Below are 20,404 nucleotides of genomic sequence, written 5' to 3'. Positions count from 1 at the left end.
TTCTGTCCTAAAAATCAGCTGTTATCCTGGGATTCTTCAGGGGCTGACTCTGACCTGTGAGATGAGAAAATTTAGCACTTCGACTAAAAGTCGAATTCTCACAAGAAGAATTTGATTTTCACTAGTCTGTGTTGTACCAGTTAAAGAAAATCTCCAAAACCCACAAGAAAAGATCAATTTAAAATAATAACAATTAAAAAATAGCCAATATTCATAGTCATATCAAGAAAGAGATGGAAGATATATTTTCCCTTTCCGTTTTTGCCTTTCTAGTGGGTATTCGTTATTATATGTAAAACATCTTAAGATCCTCGGAAAAAAAAGACTGCTTAAATATGAATGATCAGACTATTGTAATTATTTCAGTGGGCCTAGGAGCCAAGGTTCAAAGCACAAGTTCAGCAAAATTTATCTATTAATTTTAATGACTCGGTAAAACTTTATTGAATCTGAATTGGTTTAGCACTAATTGGGGAATAGGCTCCCCAGGGAGGTGGTTGAGTCACCATCACTGGATGTGTCTGAAAACCGTTTGGATGTGACGCTCAGGGACATGATTTAACAGAGGGCTGTTAGGGTAATATGGTTAGGCTGCAGTTGGATTTGCTCTTGAAGGTCTTTTCCAACCTGAGCAATTCTATGATTCTGTGATTCTCTGCATACAGAGAAAGACTGACTCATGAATAGTACTAGATCAAAAGAACCAGAACAGGATTAAGAGCTAGTTTTTACAGGTTGAATAGAAAAGCTAGGCAAATTTTGCATAATAGTATTCATTATGAAGTGAACAAAAACGTGAAGATATCAGGCAGAATTCAAAACAGTTTTTCTGAGAAAACTGTGATAAAATGTTAAATTTATAAATATGTTGTGCTTTATTTATTTAAAGGAATCATTCATTAATGTTAAATTAAATACAGATGAGTTAAAATTTTTTCTTCATGATAATATTTTTCATTCAAATCTTAGTCTAAAAAATAAGAATCTCAATATACAATATTCTGAATGAAAGTTTCTTTCCTTTTCTTTTAGTTTTCATTATGTTGACTTTTTTGTTGTTGTTCTTTTGATTTTTCTGCCAAGCATGCAAGTATACAATATGCACAGCTCTTACTATGACAGGAACACAAAGATCAGAACTATGTAACTTGGCCGTTGAACTTGCCCACTACCAATTGCCACATGGAGAGATTATTCTTGATAATAAGACAAAGTAAAACAAAACTACATTGTGGTAATCTAATTCACCTTGCATCTCTAGAGAAGCTTTTATTTTTCTTACTTTGGATCATAGTCTCCTTCCCCTTCATCACCTTCCAAGTATTCTTTTTTCTGCCTATTTTTCCTGTGTATTTCTTTATTTCTTTAACATTTTTACTCTTGTGATGGGCAAGCAAAACCAGTGAAGTAAGTTTGCATGCATCATTCTGGAGCCAATGAGCAATCTGGACTTCCACAGACAGCTAACTCCATCACGAGCACCTACTTATAAATAATAGCTTTACAGCTCAGGAAGAACAGTCATTATAAGAATAGTCATCACTAAACAGAGAAAATGGAAATTTCATCTAATGGAAGACAAATACCAGAATCTTAAACTTGACCAAAAGATTTAAACAAAATATTATTGGAGGATGAAGTATCATCGTGGCACAAAACTTTCTGGACTAAAGTGATACCTTCCTCCAAGTAAGATAACATTTTAATGTCCGAACAGTTCTCCAGTGGAACTATTCCAGAGTCAAGTATTATGCCATGTGAGCAGTAATAGGGCAGTAGTATTAAAAAGAAGGAACAGACTGAACTCTTCTGCCATTACAATAATTGGTTTTCTACTTCTGTTTGAGTCAAGCACATGTAACAGAAAGAGAGGTGATGCCAGATTACTCTCTTGCAGCAGATACTGAGAATGTAATAACTACATTAGAAATCTTTGCTGCAACATATACTTTCTAAGTGCAAAGTTTATGAATTGTGACATGTTATTACTAATGACATACAAGCAAAAATGGTATAGGACAACTGGGGCTAGACCTCCTCCTACCACTAATCTTATTGATCAAAAATAAGATTTGTGAACTTATTTCAAAAATCCTTTCAAAAGGCACTGCTTTAATCAAGTTTGGATCTTGTGCTCTCTATAATCAGGTAGAGGCTTTACGTAAACAGAAGAGCTTTGATCAGATTTTAAAGCACCTGTAAAACTGGAATTGGAAACATTGGAATTATTTGGTGGCATAAAACTATAAACCAGGTGGAACGACTAACTGAACAAGAAAACCAGTACACCTAGTAAAGAAGAGAAAGGCCAGGAAAGAAAAAAACACCATTCTGCTTGAAAGGGGATTCTGCTTGAAAATGAGAAATAAAGAGAAAAAGCTTGCAATAAGAAAATTGCTAGCAGCTTTCAGGATTAGAATTTTCAGGGAAACTCCACTATATAAAGTTGGGAAAGAGAAGAACAGAACCCAACATCCATGGCCTGCATGCTGCAAGAGGCCAGCACAGCCTGTGCTGTTGTACTGTAGTCAGCTCCCTGCCACTATGTCATCATGGCAGTGACTCCACCCCACTGAGAGAAGGCATTCCCCCATTTGTCAGCAACACTGACAGATCAGCAACAACCAAACACTGATGCATGATCAGCACTGTACAAGCTGAAACCAGGACACATGGAGGTCACTGTGGTGGTAACTCAAGTTATGGCAAATAACTTTAAGCATTTTCATAATCTGACTAAACATAGCACTATGAACAGTAAAAAATAATCAACCTTACTTTCCATTTTGATACAGAACAGGTTTCAAGAATGCTGAAAAAATACATCCATTTTTTCATATATTTGCAACTCCATTTTCAGTCACACAAATATATTACCTGTGAATCTTTAAATGGAATGTGTAGTTACAAACAAATATTCAACTCAAAATTTGATCATGTCTCTTTACTAGACTTTTACGAGGACTATCTTACTAGAGAAAAATATCCCTTGATTCTCAATTGCACTTCATTTATGTCATCACTTATCAGCAATATTCACGAACAACTATTTTCAAGGATGAAGCACAGGAAGAGCAAAATTTCATTAAAAAAAAAAAAAAAAAAAAAAGACAAGCATCTTAAGAACTCACTAAGGATTGCAACCACTTCAATCAAACCATATTGATGCATTAATTTCACAAAAACAAAAAAGTGGATAAAGCTGAAAACATATTTTAAGCTCTATGAATCTTCCTCGTAGGACATGTATTTCTCATCAACTGTAGGTCATTACCCTAGCTATCTGTATATTTTAGCATCTTTGAGAGTATTATTCAGGTTTCCATCCAAGATACTCATCACTAAGTTCCTCACACCTAATAAGTTTGGAGAAATAGATTATATTACCATAAATAAAATCAATCCAAAATTTGCTGCATATCCAGGCATACGATCATTCCAAGTCAATTTGTCTTCTCCATCCTGTGACAAAAACAAATAGCCATTATGGAACTGTGGAAAAGAAAATATTAAAGTCCATAAGATCTATCAGTGAATAACGTTCTTACTTTCCCTTCTCCTGTTCTAGAACTGAAGTTGATTATAAGACTTAAAAAATTTAGTCTGATATTTTAAAGCAGATGTTACATTGAGGAAGAAACATGGTAAAAGTTTAAGAAAGACTATACAGAAAATACTTGAGAAATCAGGAAAAAACGTGTAACTAGGTTATAATATTTGCAAAAAAATGCAACCAGGTATATCCACATTTCATCATGTCAGGATTAGAACCTAAAATTCACTTTAATTTACTTTCAGTCAGAGTAAGGTTCAATCATTCGTTTTAAATTGCTTCTTGCAAAACTTCAGGAGAAATCATGAAAAAAATGCTATCACTGGACCCAGATTTTCTGTCTAATGGCTTTACTAACTATATGTGGCCAGTAAATTAATTCTTGCAGTGATATCCTAATCATTCTTTGAGTACTTGGATTATAGAACAGAGGAATTACAAAGGCAAACACCCTCTTTAACTTTTGCAGCCAACTTTGTTTTCTTCTTCTCCCTCATTATTGAATAATTTAAAGTAACTGTGATCAGTAAAATATTGTATACTTTTACTTTTCCCAAACTCAAGTCCATCTCATGTAAGAAGAGGTATGAAAATAGATTTAAGAGGAGAGAATCCTATCTCCTATATAAAATAATAAGGTAGTTACTTTAAGATAAACTAAAACTTAACTAAACAAGTTAACTAAAGATTCTGAGCCCATTGCTGTTTGCATTTCAATGAAGCACCATTGCAATCCCATGAATGAGTATTTCATTTACACTGGAGTTAGCCCAGATTTTGTTTGGAATTTAAATGAATTTGTATTGGATAAGAACTGAGCTTAATATTTTCAAATAAACCATTTTCAAGATATGATTTACCTATATAAAAATAAAAATAGAGAGGTATAACAACTTCATAAAAACCTTTCCTAAAGTACAAGCAGGAATAGAATATATACTCTAATCACTTACTTTAGAGAATTTTCTGAGATGTAGAATTAGACTGAAGACATGATCATAGGAGCATAGAATCCCAGTGGGATGGGAGAGATAATTGATAAAAACAGAGTAGAACTCATGGGTTGAGATAAAACTATTTATTAAAATATAATATATTAATATAATATATATAATATAATATATTATATTTTATATATTATATTTTTTATATTATATAATATTACATATATAATATAATATAATATAATATATATTAATAATATAATATACTAAAATACAATTTATCTCTATTAAAATAGAGAAAAGAAAAAGGATAATAGTTATGACTGTATATATATATCTATGAATGCACACAATAAATAATGCAGAAGCAATTGGTCACCACCCCAGTCAGTGCCCAGCTAGCCCCTGAAGCAATGGAAGAGAGCAAGATGAATTCCCACCCCTTTCAAAACTTCTGCATGATATTTTATGGTACAGAATGTGTCTTTGGACAGTTTAAGTCAGCTATCCAAGTGATGTTCCCTCCCAGCTTCTTAGGCCCTTTGCTGAGAGTGGCCTTGGTTCTGTACAACACTGCTTAGCAGTAAAAATAAACATCAGCATTGTTTTTCTCATAGAATCAAAACACCTGGCATCGTATCAGACACTCTGAAGAAAACATCTCCCTTTCAACTGGAACTAATATACCAGGCCCTCATCCAACATGACCTTGAACACCTTCAGGGATAGGGCATCCACAATCCCTCTCTAGCCAATGTGTTTCAGCACATCTCCACTCACCTCTCAGTGAAAAACTTTCCCCTGACATCTAACCCAAATCTTCCCTCTCTTTGTTTTAAACCGTTCCCCTTTTTCCTACTACTATTTATCTGCGTAAAATATTTATTTCCCTCCTGTTTATAAACTGATCTCCCTTTTTAATTTTAGAAGGCCATAATGAGATCACCCCAAAGCCCAAACTTCTCCAGACTGAACAAGCCCTGCTCCTTCAGCCTGTCATCATGGGAGAGGTGCTCCAACCCTCTGATTATCTCTGTAGCTCTCCTCTGGGCTTTCTCCAAAAGCTTGACATTTTTCCTGTGCTGGGACACCAGACCTGGATGTAGTTCTCCATATGGGGCCTCACAAGGGTAGAGCAGAGGAGGAAAATCACCAAAGAGCCTAGGCCAGTTTGACAGTTTTGCTAGTTTTGCTTGCTGGAATGCCTCTTGTTCTATTCTCTCCAAGTCCTGTTTTTTATCTTTCTTTGTGAATAGATATAAAGGCCTCAGCAGCTGCATTAAGTGCAATATAAAGTAATGCCAGTATCCCAGTATACCCCAAAACTCTTGAAGCTGGCTTGGTGCAGTCAGGACTGTGAGCACTTGGACCTTGCCTATTATCTCAGTGGGTAGTGCTTTGGTCTTCCCTGACCAAACTACACCCAGGAATTTCACCAACAGGCCTGGTCTTTGCACTTTCTGTGGGTTTATAGCCCACCCCTTCTCTTGTAGATGAGTAATCAATGAACCTACTGCCTTTCCTAATGCCTCCAGACGTCAACATGAGATCATCAAGATAGTGGTACAGTTTGATGTTATTGGGATTATTCCAGTCTGCTAGGTCATGTGCCACTAAGTTATGATGATAAGTAGGTGAGTGCACATACCCTTGCAGCAGGACCTGAAAGGTCCACTGCCTGCCTCCCCACATAGATGCAAATTGGTGTTGCAATTCTTCATGGATGGAAATACTGAAGAATGCATTTCCCAAGTCTAGGACACAATGGTAGGTTTCTATTTCCCTACTCAGTGTATCCATCAGGGAGGCAATATTGAGGATGGCTGCATGAATGGGCAGCATGACTTTATTTAATTCTTTGTAATCCACTGTCATTCTCCACGTGTTGTCTGACTTTCATACTAGCTATATGAGGGAATTATACAGGCTATGTGCAGGTCTTATCAATCCTACTTTTTCTAGCTCCCACACCGCTCTGGAGATTTCCTTCCTGCTTCCCTGAGAGCCTATATTGTTTAGTATTAGTAATCCAGCATGGACCTGAGGTGAATAGGCTTGTGCTTCACATGGTCTCTGAATATCAACTGCACTGCCCAGATACTAATGCATCTCTTTCTTAGTCTGAACTCTCCCACAGTCATCTGGAGAGAGAGACTCCATAGTGTATCTATGCCCAGTAAGTACACCAGGACTGGGGGAATAGACAACTTACACTCCCATGGTGGTAGATGCCCAACCCCCAGCTTCAACCATGTCTAGGTTACAAGACTGGTCTGTCCCCCAGACACACCAATTATCACATTACCTCCATGGAATTTAGTTGGATCACCATAAATAATTGAGGTTTCTGCGCTGTGTCTACTAACGCCATAACTCACTGTATGTTCTTCCAGGACCAAAAAAATAGTTCAATATAGGGCCTTTGGTCTCTTCTGGAGTCCCTAGGTTCAAGGGAGCTGGCATCTTCTGTCATGCAAGTAACTTCAGAATCAACAATTCTTTTTTCTCAGTTGGCTCAGACATAGTGGCCCAGGTCACTTGAGGAGGATTTTTCCTTATGTTAGGATCTATGAAATCTTCCAAGTTCCATGTCCTCATTGGTATTTTTTCAGTATTTCTTACCCCTGCTTTTTTGGGGATATTTTGAAACTTTTTATTTTCCTCCAGCTGCCTTCATAGCTGGAGGAGAGCATGATTGGGCTGGTGATAAGTTTTTGCAAATTGAACCCCAGCCCAGATTATATCAGTAAAATTCTGTTTTCAGGATACCCATAGAGGTCCCAGTCAAGAAGTCTGTGGGGCGGGTCTCCTACTTTTAGTACTTTTATAGGGAGAATCTCTGCCCCTTCCCATTTGCAGATATTGTACCCGGTCCTAGGGCACTCTGTTTCTTCTAGATCAGCCACCAACTGGGTGGCTTGTTGGATATCAGCCTCCAAGGCTATTAAAGGGTTTAGTATGGACACAAGTGTGACATATTTGTAGGGAGGAGCTTATTGTAAGATAAGGTCCTCCGTCCAGGCTGAGAAAATAACCAGGCCTGGACTCTCAAAAGCATCACCGTGGATTGCCTCCTTCATTCCCAGTTCTATGATATAATTTTGATTTTCCTCCATTGAAGTCCACAGACCAGTTTTTACTGGGACACTGCTTTTATTTGGCCACATGATCCTATGTGCAGCTATTATCCATTGAATCAGAGAATGATTTTCCTCATTATGCATCACAGTCACATGTGGGCCAAATGCATGATAATTGATGCAAGTTTAGAAATCTTGTGTCCATTAATAACCACACTTTCAGCCACTCATGTCCCCTAATCTTAAAAGGCAAGCTGATATGCTCTCTTGTGGTTTCTTTTTAAATCATTGTAATAAATCCCTAGGATTGGCAGCTGTGTGCAGGCACACTGTCACACGTAATGTGGTATGGGCAGTGGGCTACTCCTCATATGACAACCCTGCTGGTCTAAGTTCCCAGAATAAGAACTTTTATTTTCCAGTTGTCTGTTATGGGCTTCTAAAAGCTTATTTTCATCTTTCAATCCTTCGTCAGAGGAGCTATATATATTAATTGTAGGAGCAGCCCTGCTACAGAGGATACTGCTATTACTCCTTCCTCAGCTGTCAAAAAAAAAGTTTGTTCTAGTTTATACAAGAATTCAGCCATCTTACAAGGGGATTTAATAATGGGACCACTGTCCCTTATAGATCCCAGAGAAATCTCTGCACCTTTGGCTGGAGCACCTTTTTCTTCTCTTTCTTCTCTCCCTTTGCTGTTCAAGGCCTTTTTCTCATGTTTTCCCTCCCTCCTCTCTGCCTCTGTGGCATTTTTTCCTTTCCTAAATACATTCTTCCAGAGTCACAGAGAGCTTTGCTGATGTCCCCTATTATAGGGCTAATGAAGATGTTGGAACTGACCATGTTCAGCACATGTGAATATCCCCAGTCTCTTCTCAGAGCCCCTCAATGCCCTGACACCAATTGCCCAGCACATTATATTTAGTTTGCAATACTGAGCAAGAAAATGAAGGTAGAAGAGAACTCAGTGGAATGGAAGTCACAGAAAGTATTTCCCCAGCTTCTTGTAATGGAGGACAAAAGGCTTTGACAGAAGAAGGGAGGCCATGCAAGGAAAAGAACATCTGGATAGAGGAAGGAAAAGGTCAGAATACCATCTGGTCATCTTTCTCTCTATTGGATGTGCTTTCTTTAACCTTATGTGACTTTGCTATGAGTTTGCCATTCTCTATAATACCAAGCCAAAGAGAAAAATTAACATATCAGAAGTCAGAAAAAAGTGGATGAAAATATTGTTACTTAGCATGGATGGCAATAATTTAAGTACCAAATTTTGAAATTTTTTATCAATATAGTTTTTAAATGCTAACAGAAAATGTTATTTTCTGTTATGGCTCTTGATAAGAAATTCAAATCTAAAACTTCACTTGGTATTTCACATCACACTCAATTCACTGTCAGTAGTGCCATCTAGCCGTTATAAGGCTGTACTGTGAGTTTTCAAGAATATCTTGTCTGGAAAGTGTTATGCTTGAACATTGCAGATAATAACTGTGTTTTGTTCTAAATTAATGGAATTTGTCAATAGATTTTTTAGGAAACTCATCTCATTTTAATCAATTATTGAACATCATATATATATGAATTATTTATTCATTATTGAACATTTCTTGGATTTTAGAGGTAAAAAAGCTTTCTGGGACATTAATGAAAACTCAGCCCAATAGGTAAGGAATCTGTTTGGAGCAGTTCAAGAAATGTATACAATTACTGACATAGTAGACTAACACTGATCATCTGAATAACAGTCTCAGTGGCAGATATGTCATGCTGTGGCATGTTCCCCAGAGGAAACTACATTTCATGGAAATTTTTACATGAAGACAGAAAAGTTCTCAACAGAGATTATGTTTCTGTGGCAAACAAGACAAGATAATAGATCATTTTTAAATTCTTTGAACACAATTCTACTTTCACAGTTGAATTAGAAGAAAAAAATATTGAGTATGTAGCTGTTTTGGATGTAGTCATGTATTCATGATTTAATGTGATGTTTCTGGATTTTTTTTCTTCCCATTAAAATTTTAAAAACATAATGCAAAAAAATCAGAAAAGATAGTAAAACTAAACCAAAACTCTGTCTAGGCTAGGCACACCCAACCTGATGCCCAAAGGCTATATGCATCCTGGCACAGATCACACTGCAGCCAGACCTCTGCTTTGTTTCGTCATGATGGTGGCTCTACCCCACTGAGTAGCCTGGCTCAGCCCTGGTGCAACTTGGTAACAACCAACATGGGCTCTCTATTAAGCCTGTCTGCACTAAAAGCAGAGCATGGGACACAGTGCAGTGCAGGCTCAAGTTACAGCAAATAAGTGTATTCATTTTGATAAGCTGGCTAAACACAGTCTTGTGAACAGTGGGAAAAAAAAAAGAAAAAAAAAAAAAAAGAAGCTTGTTCATCACTAATGGAAAAGTAGAGTTAATTATGGTGACTGTGTTGTTTCGTAGGAGAGAATTTGGTATATCAACTATTGTTGTATTCTTTGTATCTGTTTAAATTTCCATTGAAATAAATAGGAAGCTATACTTTTGGAGCAACCGAAACAATTTCTCAGTGTGGCACAGGCAAGCCAGAATGTTGGACACCCATGATCAAGTTTTTTGCTGGATGGTTCATTTTTTGTTTATAACATTATATGTTACCTAACTTGATAAAGGTCCAGCACATCTGCACAGTGCACCTGCGTCTTCACATGAGGCTTTTGGATGTGGAAGCATGGAAATATACCACACTTGGACAGCACCAAGCAGCTCTGTGAAAGTACTGTTTCTCCGTGAATTAAATCACAGCCAGTTTGCTCAGATCACAAGTATTACAGTTATTTATTTATATTTGTATTTTCCCACAAGAGAACATCTCAAAGGAGGTGTTTGTAACCATCAATAATGCCAGCTTAATCTGCTCTCAAGGAGTAAACAACACCTTTTATTTCTTACGTTTCCCGGCTTGTAACTCTAGTTTTACAGTTCAGGCTGTTGACTCATTTACACATGAACAACCTGAATGACATCACTGGGTTTTACATATATCAAGGTTCTGTTTGTTTGTTTGTTTTTTTAATTGGAATTCCACATTATAACATCATGCAGTGTACTGGGAGTTAAACAGTTAATGCTGCAGTTTCTTGGATTGTTGATATTTCCGGTCTCCTGGACTCAGAAGAAAAGAATGAACTACAACTCCCAGAAGACTCAGTTTTTCCATTTCTGTTTTTCATTCAGAGGGAAAGATAAAACTGTCTGGGAGTCACAAGACTTTCTTCTTCTTTCTTTGCTCCTCTGCTGTTTTGCCTACAGCATTAGTTACTCTACTAATGTAACTTTGATTTCAGAAACTCTATTGATTTTATTTGATTTATTAGCTTCAATTATAGTCAAATTGTATTATATTTTATTATCTCGCATTCTACTACTATATTTAAGTTTTTCCTTAACTAATTGCTGCCATTATCATTTTTCCAGGCCCGTCTCCCTACCTTTTCCTCCCCCATATGCCTTTTCCCAGAGTATGGGTCTGTGGGTCCCTTCACCTCCTTGTCATTGAACTAGATCAAACTAGGCCAAACCAAGACATAGAACTGCAGTAATTGGCTGGAATATAGTAAAAGATGATTAGGAAAGAATAGAATCCAGGACCTCTTTCTCTTGGCTTCCTAAGATTTTGCACAGCAACCAACAGTAAAGAGCTGTAGAATTATATTTCCAATAACAAAGTGCAGAAGTTCATCTGTAAATACATACAAAAAATATCAAACAAGTTAATGCCATTTTTATATCTATATTTTTCTGAGCAGAAATAAAAGCTTTAAAATGTGCAAAAAACTTGATGTCAAAATAAACATCCAAAAGTAAGAACAGTGGCATCCTATACAGGATACATCCACATTAAAGTAACACATCAAAAATTACATGTCTATTACAGGCTTAAACAAGGAATGAAACGAGCTTATTTTGAAATAAAGTGTCACTGTAATTTTACTTTAAGCATGGCATAAGACGAAGGCAAGGAGAAATGGATACTTCAGAGCTATTGATAGGGTAAAAGAAGCTAAGAGCCAGAAGGAACCTGCAGTGCAGGCAGTTTTTGAAGACAGTGTATACCAGGATGATCTTAGAAAAGGAGGTACAAATAAGACGCATGAACATTTCTGGAATCTTACAGTGCTCCACAGTGACAACTACAGGTAGAAAACTGTTTTAGCAAATTCCTGGGACTGTTCCAGGAATTTGAGCAAGTCTGTACTAAGGCCCCCAGATTGTCTAAGAGGAAAGATAAAAATGCTGCTACTCTGACCATATGCCAATGCCTGTACTTTTTTTTTTTTTTTTTTTTTTTTTTTTTTTTTTTTGCTATAAGGATAATAAAATCTGATTTAACTAATATTCTTATTAGAAAAACCTCTAATCACAAATTAAGTTTTTCTATGATGAAGTCACAAGTCTCATTAGGTCCTAACAATATTGATTACCCTTGCTGTTGAAAATGCATGGCTTATTTCCAGGCTGAATTTGACGATCTTCATCTTCCAGTCTTGGCATTTAGTTGCAACTTGGCTAAGAAAAACTACTAGCAGATTTCTGGTTGGGCTGTAGGTTCTTACAGATGGTGACCATGGCACATCTTGGCTTTTATTCTAGCTTCAGCCACTCAGTCAGAACAGAATAAATTAGCTAAGAACATAGCTGTGTTTTGTCCCCTGCAATAAGATTGGAAACAATTCTTCTACAGGCTACAAACTTGCCTTGAAATGGAGAAGTATATCTGAGCAGCCAAGGTCCTTTGCCTCAAGATACTTATATCCCTTTCACAATAACAGACATATGATGCAGTGGTTACTGTGCTAGATGATGGTCATAGAGCACAAAAAAGCCTGGTGAAAGATACATACCAGCCTCTTCTCTGTCAGTACTGCAGAGAAACTGGCAGAATGAAGGACAAGATAATTTTAAAAGGGTCTAGTACTTGTCCAAGTTAAAAACTTTCTTCTGAACATTCTCAAAAATGCCAAGTTGTGTGTATACATATATAAATAGACACAGACATACATGTAGATAAGTGCATGCATGTTGGCGTATGCATACATATCATATGCGTATGAGTACATGAAAAAAACACACTCTTTTTTTTCTTTTTTTAATTGAAGCCTAAGGTATGAGCAATAGTTCATACATAAAAAAAATATTTTATCAGCCTTCTACTCCAAGTTAGGGAATGTAGATATACATCTAATCATTCTAGTTCTTCTCAAAGATAATCTGCAACATTCTAACAAGCTCTCTTTCTGATTTTCTTTCTGCAGCAATAGCACATACCTAGGCTATGCTAGGAGAGACATATTAGCTATTGGATATGATAGCTAGGGTGAGAACACCTCAGAACTGCATTCCTATACAGCAGAGTTATAAGGTTTGAAATAATTACAGTCAGTGCTTTATTGTATACTGCGTTGAATGCATTCCACCTAATCAACAGCTGCTGGTGAAACAAGTAGTTCAAGATGAGAAGAGGAAATGAGTTGAAAACTAAAGTCTCCTGTGTGAAACCCTGGACAGATCTCACTGGTGTAGTACCATATCCTTGCATTCCTTGCAGATTTGTGGAAGACTTTCTTGCTTCTGACAAGATCTTACAAAGGTGTATATAGCATGGCCCTAAGCAGCATTAATTTTAATATTTTTATCTGGACGAAAATATGAAGCATTAGGTAATGCTGTTCAAATGTATCAATTGTTTCATGATGTTTGTTTGGCTGAAAAGAATGTATGATAAAGTGAGAAAGAAGAAGCTGTGGAAAACTAAAAACTTTCTCCCAGAATTATGTACATACAGTACCAACATACTGAGCAAAAATCCAGCTTTTGCAAACACAGTCATATTTTCTCAGAAAATGTTAATCAGTAAGAATAAAGCGGTAGCCTCTGTACCACCCCAGAGAATTTGTCTGTATTTGTATAGAGAAGTGTGAGAAACACATTAAAAAGTCAACTTCATGCTACAGTAAAAAAAGATCTTGTACCGTATTTATCATATCCAAATTCATAGAAGCATAGAATATCCAGAGTTAGAAGGAACACAAAAGGACTGTTAGGTCCACACACAGGACCACTGAAAATTCAAACTGTTTGCCAAGACCGATGTCCAAAAACTTCTCAAACTGCAGCCTACTTGCTACTGCAATCACTGTACTAGGGAACATGTTCCAATGCCAACCACATTCTCAGAGAAGAATGTTTTTCTAACATTCAACCTGACACAAGATATGCATTAATTTTATAAAATTGAAGATAATTGGCTCCAAAATTGAACCCTGGGGAATCCCAGTTGTGAAAGGCCACCAGCCAATATAATCCCATTTAATATAACCCTTTGAGCTCATTTTGTCAGCCAATTACTATAATTGTTGTTGTAATAATAATAATACCCACTGTATTATGCAGTTAAGTTACAATCAAAAAGATCAACACAGTGGAAAGGTGATAGAGGAGCATAACAGCAAAGGGACTAGTGCAGATAGAATGGTGTTACAAAGGAAAAGTGTTCCCCCGTCTCCAAAGATCTAAGCTTGCAGAAAAGATCTCTAATCAGAGCTCTTTATCCAGTCAACCCTTAAGGCAGTCAACACTTAAGTGAGGTCTAAGAGAGGTGGAGCTAGGATCCACCCCTTCCAGTTGCACAGGTGAAGCCTGGGGTTGCTGTGACCAAAGTTTAAGGACCAGCACTTGGTCTTGTTGAAGCCTTTGGCCTCAGCCTATCGATCCAGCCTATCCAAACCTCTCTGAAGGGCCTTCCTACCCTCGCACAGATCAACACTCCCTACCAACTTGGTAGGAATTTGATCTGCAACTTTCATCTGCAAACTTTCTGAAGGTACTCAATCCCCTCATCCAGATCATAAATAAAGATAGATGGTTGGACTAGATGATCTTATAAGTTGTTTCCACCCTTGTGATTCTATGACATTAAATAGGATGGGTCCCAATACAGACCCCTGGGGAACACCACTCATGACTGGACACCAGCTGGATTTAATTCGATTCATCACCACCCTCTAGGCCTGGCTCTCCAGCCAGTTCTTTACTCAGCAGAGTGTACTTGTCCAACCAATTGAACTGCCAGCTTCCTCAGGAGAATACTGTGAAAGATAGTGTCAAAGATTTTGCCGAAGTCTAGCTAGAATATGTCACCAGCCATTCCCTAATCCATTAGTCTAGTCACTGTGTTATAGAAAGAGAGAAGATTGGTCAAGCAGAACTGGCCTTTCACGAACCCATGCTGGCTGGGCCTAATCCCCTGGTTGTCCTGCACATGCCATGTCATTTCATTCAAGATGATCCATTCCATGACTTTCTCTGGCACTGAGGTCAGGCTGGAGTTCCCTAGATCGTCCTTCCAACCCTTCTTATAGATGAAAGTCACATTTGCAAGCCTCCAGTCCTATGGGACTTCTCCAGTTGATCAGGTGGAAAGTGGCTTAGCAATCACATCCATCAACTCCCTCAGCATCCTTGTGGACCCATCTGGTCCCATGGACTTATAACAGTCTAGATGGAGTAGATCTCCGTCTCCACCTGAATTGTGGGGGGTTTACTCTCTTCCTCATCCTAAATTTCCAGATCAGGGAGTAGAGTACCCTGGTCTGACTATTAAAGACAGACGTAAAGAAGGCATTGAGAACCTCAGCCTTTTCCTTATCCTCTGTGGTCACATTCCTCGAATTGCCCATCCCTTCTTCCACCAGGGGCAGACTCTCTTTTTCTCGTGGAGTCTTTGTAAAATTCCCAGTTCATCCATGCCAGTCTTCTTCCTGGCTCATTTTAGGATGCTCATGGACAGCCTGCCTCTTTGCCTTTAAGACTTCCTTCTTGAGGAGTATCCACCCTTTACCTATCTGGTCTGACTCCCAAGTAATTCTCCCTACCAGTGTCATGAGTAGTTCAAAGTCTGCCCTCCAGAAGTCCAAAGTAGCAGTTTTCCTGCCTTTCCGTCTTGACTTCCAGGAATTCACCAAAAATTGAGAACTCTCCCATTTCATGGTCACTCTGTCAAAGACAGCTCCTGACCTCCAAATCTCTCACCAGTCCTTCTCTGTGAACAGCAGGTCCAGTGGGCACCTTCCTGGCAGGCTTTTTTTACCAGCTGTGTTGGAGAGTTATCTTCCACAAATTCTAGAAACCTCCTAGACTGCTTCCTCTGTGCTAGATTATATTCCCAGCATACATCAGGGAAATTGAAGTTCCTTATGACAACAAGGGCTAGCAATCATGCAACTTCTACCAGCTACTCATAGAATATCTCATCTCTTTCATCCCGATTAGGCAGCCTATAACAGACACCTTCAGGATGTCAGCCCTGTTGGCCTTCTTCCAGTTCTTATCCATAAAGACTCAACATTATCATTGTCATTCCCAAGCTCAATAACATCTAAATATTCTCTAGCATAGAGAGCCACACCAACACTCCTCCTTCCTAGGATATCTCTTCCAAACAGCTTGTAGCCATCCATCATAGCATTCCAGTTTGGGAGTGATCCCAGCATGTTTCAGTAAAGGTAACTGAGTTATAATTTGCCTACCATATGGTGGCTTCCAGCTCCTTCAGTTTGTTGTCCATGTTGCATGCCTTAACATAAATGCATCTCAGCTGAGCCATTTGCCTCACCTCCAGCCCTAGCCTTATTCCTTCAGACTTTTCTTCAGCAAACCTCATTTAATCCCCTTCCTCCCTCATACACAGCTTAAAGCACTATCAAATAGTCCTACCAGCTCCTCAGCTAGGATCAGTTTCTTCCTTTGAGACAGGTGAGACTCATATGGAAGTATCAGGCCTGATGCTGAGTAAACCACTCCATGGTCAAAAAAGCCAAAATTCCTGCAGTGACACCAGCCACTTAGCCACATTTTTATCACATGGTTTTTCCTGGTTCTCTCAATATTCCTTGCTGTCACTAAAGGCATAGAGGAAAACACCACCTGTACTTCTGCTCCATCAGCTGACTTCCTTGATCCCCTGAAGAATAATCAAAGAGTAGAACTAGACTAAAAATTTTTTTAGTCATGTCTTTGACCAAGGTCAAAGGAAGGCAGCACAATTGTCTACAAGTAGAGTCTGATTAACAAATTGAGCCCTCTGTTCCTCTCGGAAGGGAGTTGCCTACAATTACCCTTAAGCATAGAGTGTCATGTAAGCAATGCACCATCAGTGCAGTTTTGACCAGAATGTGTTAAAGCCTAATTTTTTCCCCACTGGGAGCTTACTCTTCCTTCATATCTGCCTCCTGCTTGGCATTTTACTGCTCTGTCTCACCAGAATGCTGTACATGGGACCCAGACTGCTTAGTCAAAGTTTTTTCTTCCTTAACTCTATTGTCAACTGATAATTATACTCATTTTGAAAATAATGGGACATTTACCCAATGGCACTATTTATAAAAGCAGCCACTTTAATCACTTGCCATTTCTGTCCACCAAATACTCAAATCAAGAGCTGAAAACAGAAAAGAAAAAAAAAAAGTAGCATGACTAGTAATGCTGGAAGACAGCATCTCACATTATATCTCATAGATTTCTGCAAATTCAAATGGAGTGTTAGTATGCCTACTTGCTGCTTACTTCCTAAATTTTCTATAGTCAAAGAATAGCAGGCAGTGTCTCCTATGTTGGATCTCTCTAGGTTCTCTAAGAAATACTTTTCTTTTATTTTTATGAGGTATCTAAAGCAGTGAGACAACACAGACTTCCCTCATTCTTTAGTTTCTACAGAGAGGAGCACTGGCCAGAAAAGATAAAGGCCAAGGCATCCTCAAAACTTCTTATTTGAGAAGAGTTCATTCTTTCAGTCCTTAAAAAGAGAAACTTTAGAAATTCCTTTTGTAAAGTCACATCTGGCCAGACTTTCAAGAGCTCTCAGCTCCCAAAAGGTTTTATGATTCTCAGTGGGCAATATAGTCTATTAAACACTTTTGAAAATATAGTCATATATAAAATTAAAATGAATTGAATTCAGTGTATTCTTTGGCCTGTATTCCTGACAGCTGTGATCAGACAGTTATATTTCAAGCTTGTGGATCCATCAGCAGCATCCCTCCCTGAGAACAGCCTAAATGTAGGCCCTCTTTAGGGTCTTTAGTAGGAATGCACTCTACAACAGCTGATCTAGTAAGCAGCTACCTCTGCTATCTACCTGGGTTCCACTAAAAGCAGCACAGTGTTCCTGGTGGTTACTCAAGGTTTCTCTTCCTTATAATAATGCAGTCAAAATATTTGGTTGGCTTGGCAGTGAAATGCTTTGGCGCGCTGTACAGATTCCAATTATTTCTACTCTGAAAGAGATCATAATCCTCGGTGAATTTAAATTGCATACTGCTACATTATTTTAGTGGGCCACTCCTAAGGACTGTTTCATATTTATCTTGAGTGCTTACAAAGCAGCATCCTGTCTGTTTAAACCTGCAAAACAGGAAACCTGAAAAAACTTGGTTGTCATAAACTTAGAACCCTCCAGATTTTCCAAGTAGTTTTGCCAAGGTTCATTGTTTAAATTACATCTGACTGGCTCAGTTTTATTTTTGCTTGCCTGAAATTTCTACCTCCAATACTTTCACCAAAAGTTATCCAGGGATTGAAAGAAATCTCTTAACCTCAGAATGGTCATTTTTCCTACCAAGCAGATATGATTGCAGCTGGCTGATCCACTTCCACTCAGAATTCAATCTGCCATTAAGTATTATACAAAAGTTGATAGCTTTCCTTAAAAACAACCAGCAGTTGGACTGGTTTCTCAAAACCCTGATGGGTCAACTGAGCAGCTAGGAACTCTTTCAACAAATGCCTTCAGGTGAATAACAGATAGAAGAACTATGTTCCTCCAGCATTTTGACTCTCTTTCAGCCTTAAATTCATTTGATTTGTCTAACAGCTTCTTCGGTAAAGAAAAATATTCAGATGAATGGAATTGACTTATTAGATTGACAACTGTGACTGTATGGGAACTGTTTAGTCATGGTCTGAACAACAGACTGATCACCTGAGGCAAGGACTGAGTCAGCCATGAGAGCACAGGTGAAGGCAATTAATTTGTGAGACCAGAAAGGGTGAAGCCTGGCTCCATCTCTCCTACACCCTATTTAAAGGCTGACTGCCGCTGGAGAAGAATGTCTTTCTGGAGATCTCTTCCTTTTGAGTTTTTTTTACTGTGAGCCTAGGACATACGTGATCATTTCATTTATTTTTTGATTGTCTCTTTCCACCACAATAATCTTTCTAACTATAAACCTGTAAAATACTATCCTAACCACACCACTCTTCCAACTGTATATTTGTTAATTGTACAGTGACATTTAGTTACTTTAGGCACTATAGCTACACATGCAACTGGAATGTATTCAATGCATCCTTTTTTTTCTACTACAGTTTCTCCAAAACTCAGCCTTAAGTTGGCTCTGGAGAGTTGCAGCAGGACTTCCAGAATGACTCTGGAGCAATGACTTAACTTAAGCTTTATACAGAAAAACTGTAAACATTTGTCTAAAAACTACAGAATCTAGTCCAAAGTTTAACACAGTGAAACTTGTTATATTTTATGACACACAGATCTTGGGGGGAAAAAAAGTTCAATAGAATCTTTATTTGTCCACCTCAAGCAACTAGCAATAAACAAATACATTAATTAGATTTTTGTTTAAAATTGTAATAATGTGCAGATAGAGTCAGCAATTCTAATATTTGCAAGAGAATTAAAAATTCACTTCTAACAATTCACGAACTGCACAAACTGTTACTGGACTCCTATTTGTATTGAATTGACGCATCAGAATCTAGCAGAGTAAGAGGACTTAATATTTGGCAATATCTTAGGAACAAGAAACTTTGGTCAAATCTTAAACATGCTATTGAAATAGCTTAAAACTACAAATGATTTGGTTGAAATTGCAATGAAATCCTCTTGTTCCATCAATGGACTAAGCTAGAACTCATGTCTAGAAAAATCCTGAACTCTATAAACTTTATGAAATTTAGGAAAAAACAATTCTGTGTTGCTCTTTTAAAAGATGTGGAAAACACAGAAAACATACTTCAACTCTCAAAGTTCTTCAGTACATCATAATTTACTAATTGATTCCCTTTGTTTCTACAAGTTTATCTTATCCCAGTAAGGAATAATATTTATAGGTTATTTTTTATTTATCACATGCAACATATTTGCTGTCAATATTGTTTTGAGAATAGCAGGCCATTCCTCTAGTTTTGTTGTGATCTTCATGATATCTAGTACTATAACTCACAAGCTTGAAATTATATTTCCTTAAGAACACTGCAATTTGCTACGCTGCCAGTTAATTGACAACAGATCCAGTGAAAGGAAAACAATAGCAATAGCTTCCTTATGGTTAAAACTAATAAAAATAAGAGTTATTTGAAATTGTTTTGTTTGCTTTATCTATAAGTTAAGGCCACATATTCCACATTTCTATATTTGATAATTTTGCCCTTAAACTACTGCCGAAGAAGATCGTATTGGCTTTAATTTTCATACTATTCAGAATCATTTTTGTCAAGATAAAATATCTCCTTTCATGAAATGGTGTTTTGCATGGTATTTGTAAGTTATCCTTCAGAAAAGCATAAGTAATGAAACAGTTACAATAAATAACAATTTCCAATAAATAAAACAACTTTTTTGTATGTTAGCAACTGTGTGGGAGGATTGATAAGGTAGCATATCTGATCATTGTCACAGATCCATTACCTCAAAAGGCCTCGTAAAACTTCTTTTCTGATACCTTTAAATATGTGTTGCATGCACCAGGACAAAAAGTGTAAAATT

General features: G+C 37.6%; 1 protein-coding gene across 2 annotated transcripts in view; it reads right to left on the bottom strand.

The window, feature by feature from the left end:
• The window catches only part of ANO2 (anoctamin 2), a 175,356-nt gene that overhangs the window by 43,862 nt on the left and 111,090 nt on the right, over positions 1-20,404 (bottom strand). For both annotated transcript variants that reach the window (XM_052690528.1, XM_052690529.1), the window contains one exon: positions 3,388-3,462. In XM_052690528.1, the coding sequence (XP_052546488.1) occupies positions 3,388-3,462 (75 nt within the window). The remainder of the gene's footprint in view (positions 1-3,387; positions 3,463-20,404) is intronic.

This window comes from Tympanuchus pallidicinctus, unplaced genomic scaffold (genome assembly GCF_026119805.1).
Source record: "Tympanuchus pallidicinctus isolate F22 unplaced genomic scaffold, pur_lepc_1.0 scaffold27, whole genome shotgun sequence".
Classification (NCBI taxonomy): domain Eukaryota; kingdom Metazoa; phylum Chordata; class Aves; order Galliformes; family Phasianidae; genus Tympanuchus; species Tympanuchus pallidicinctus.
This window is presented reverse-complemented; position numbering and strand designations above follow the sequence as displayed.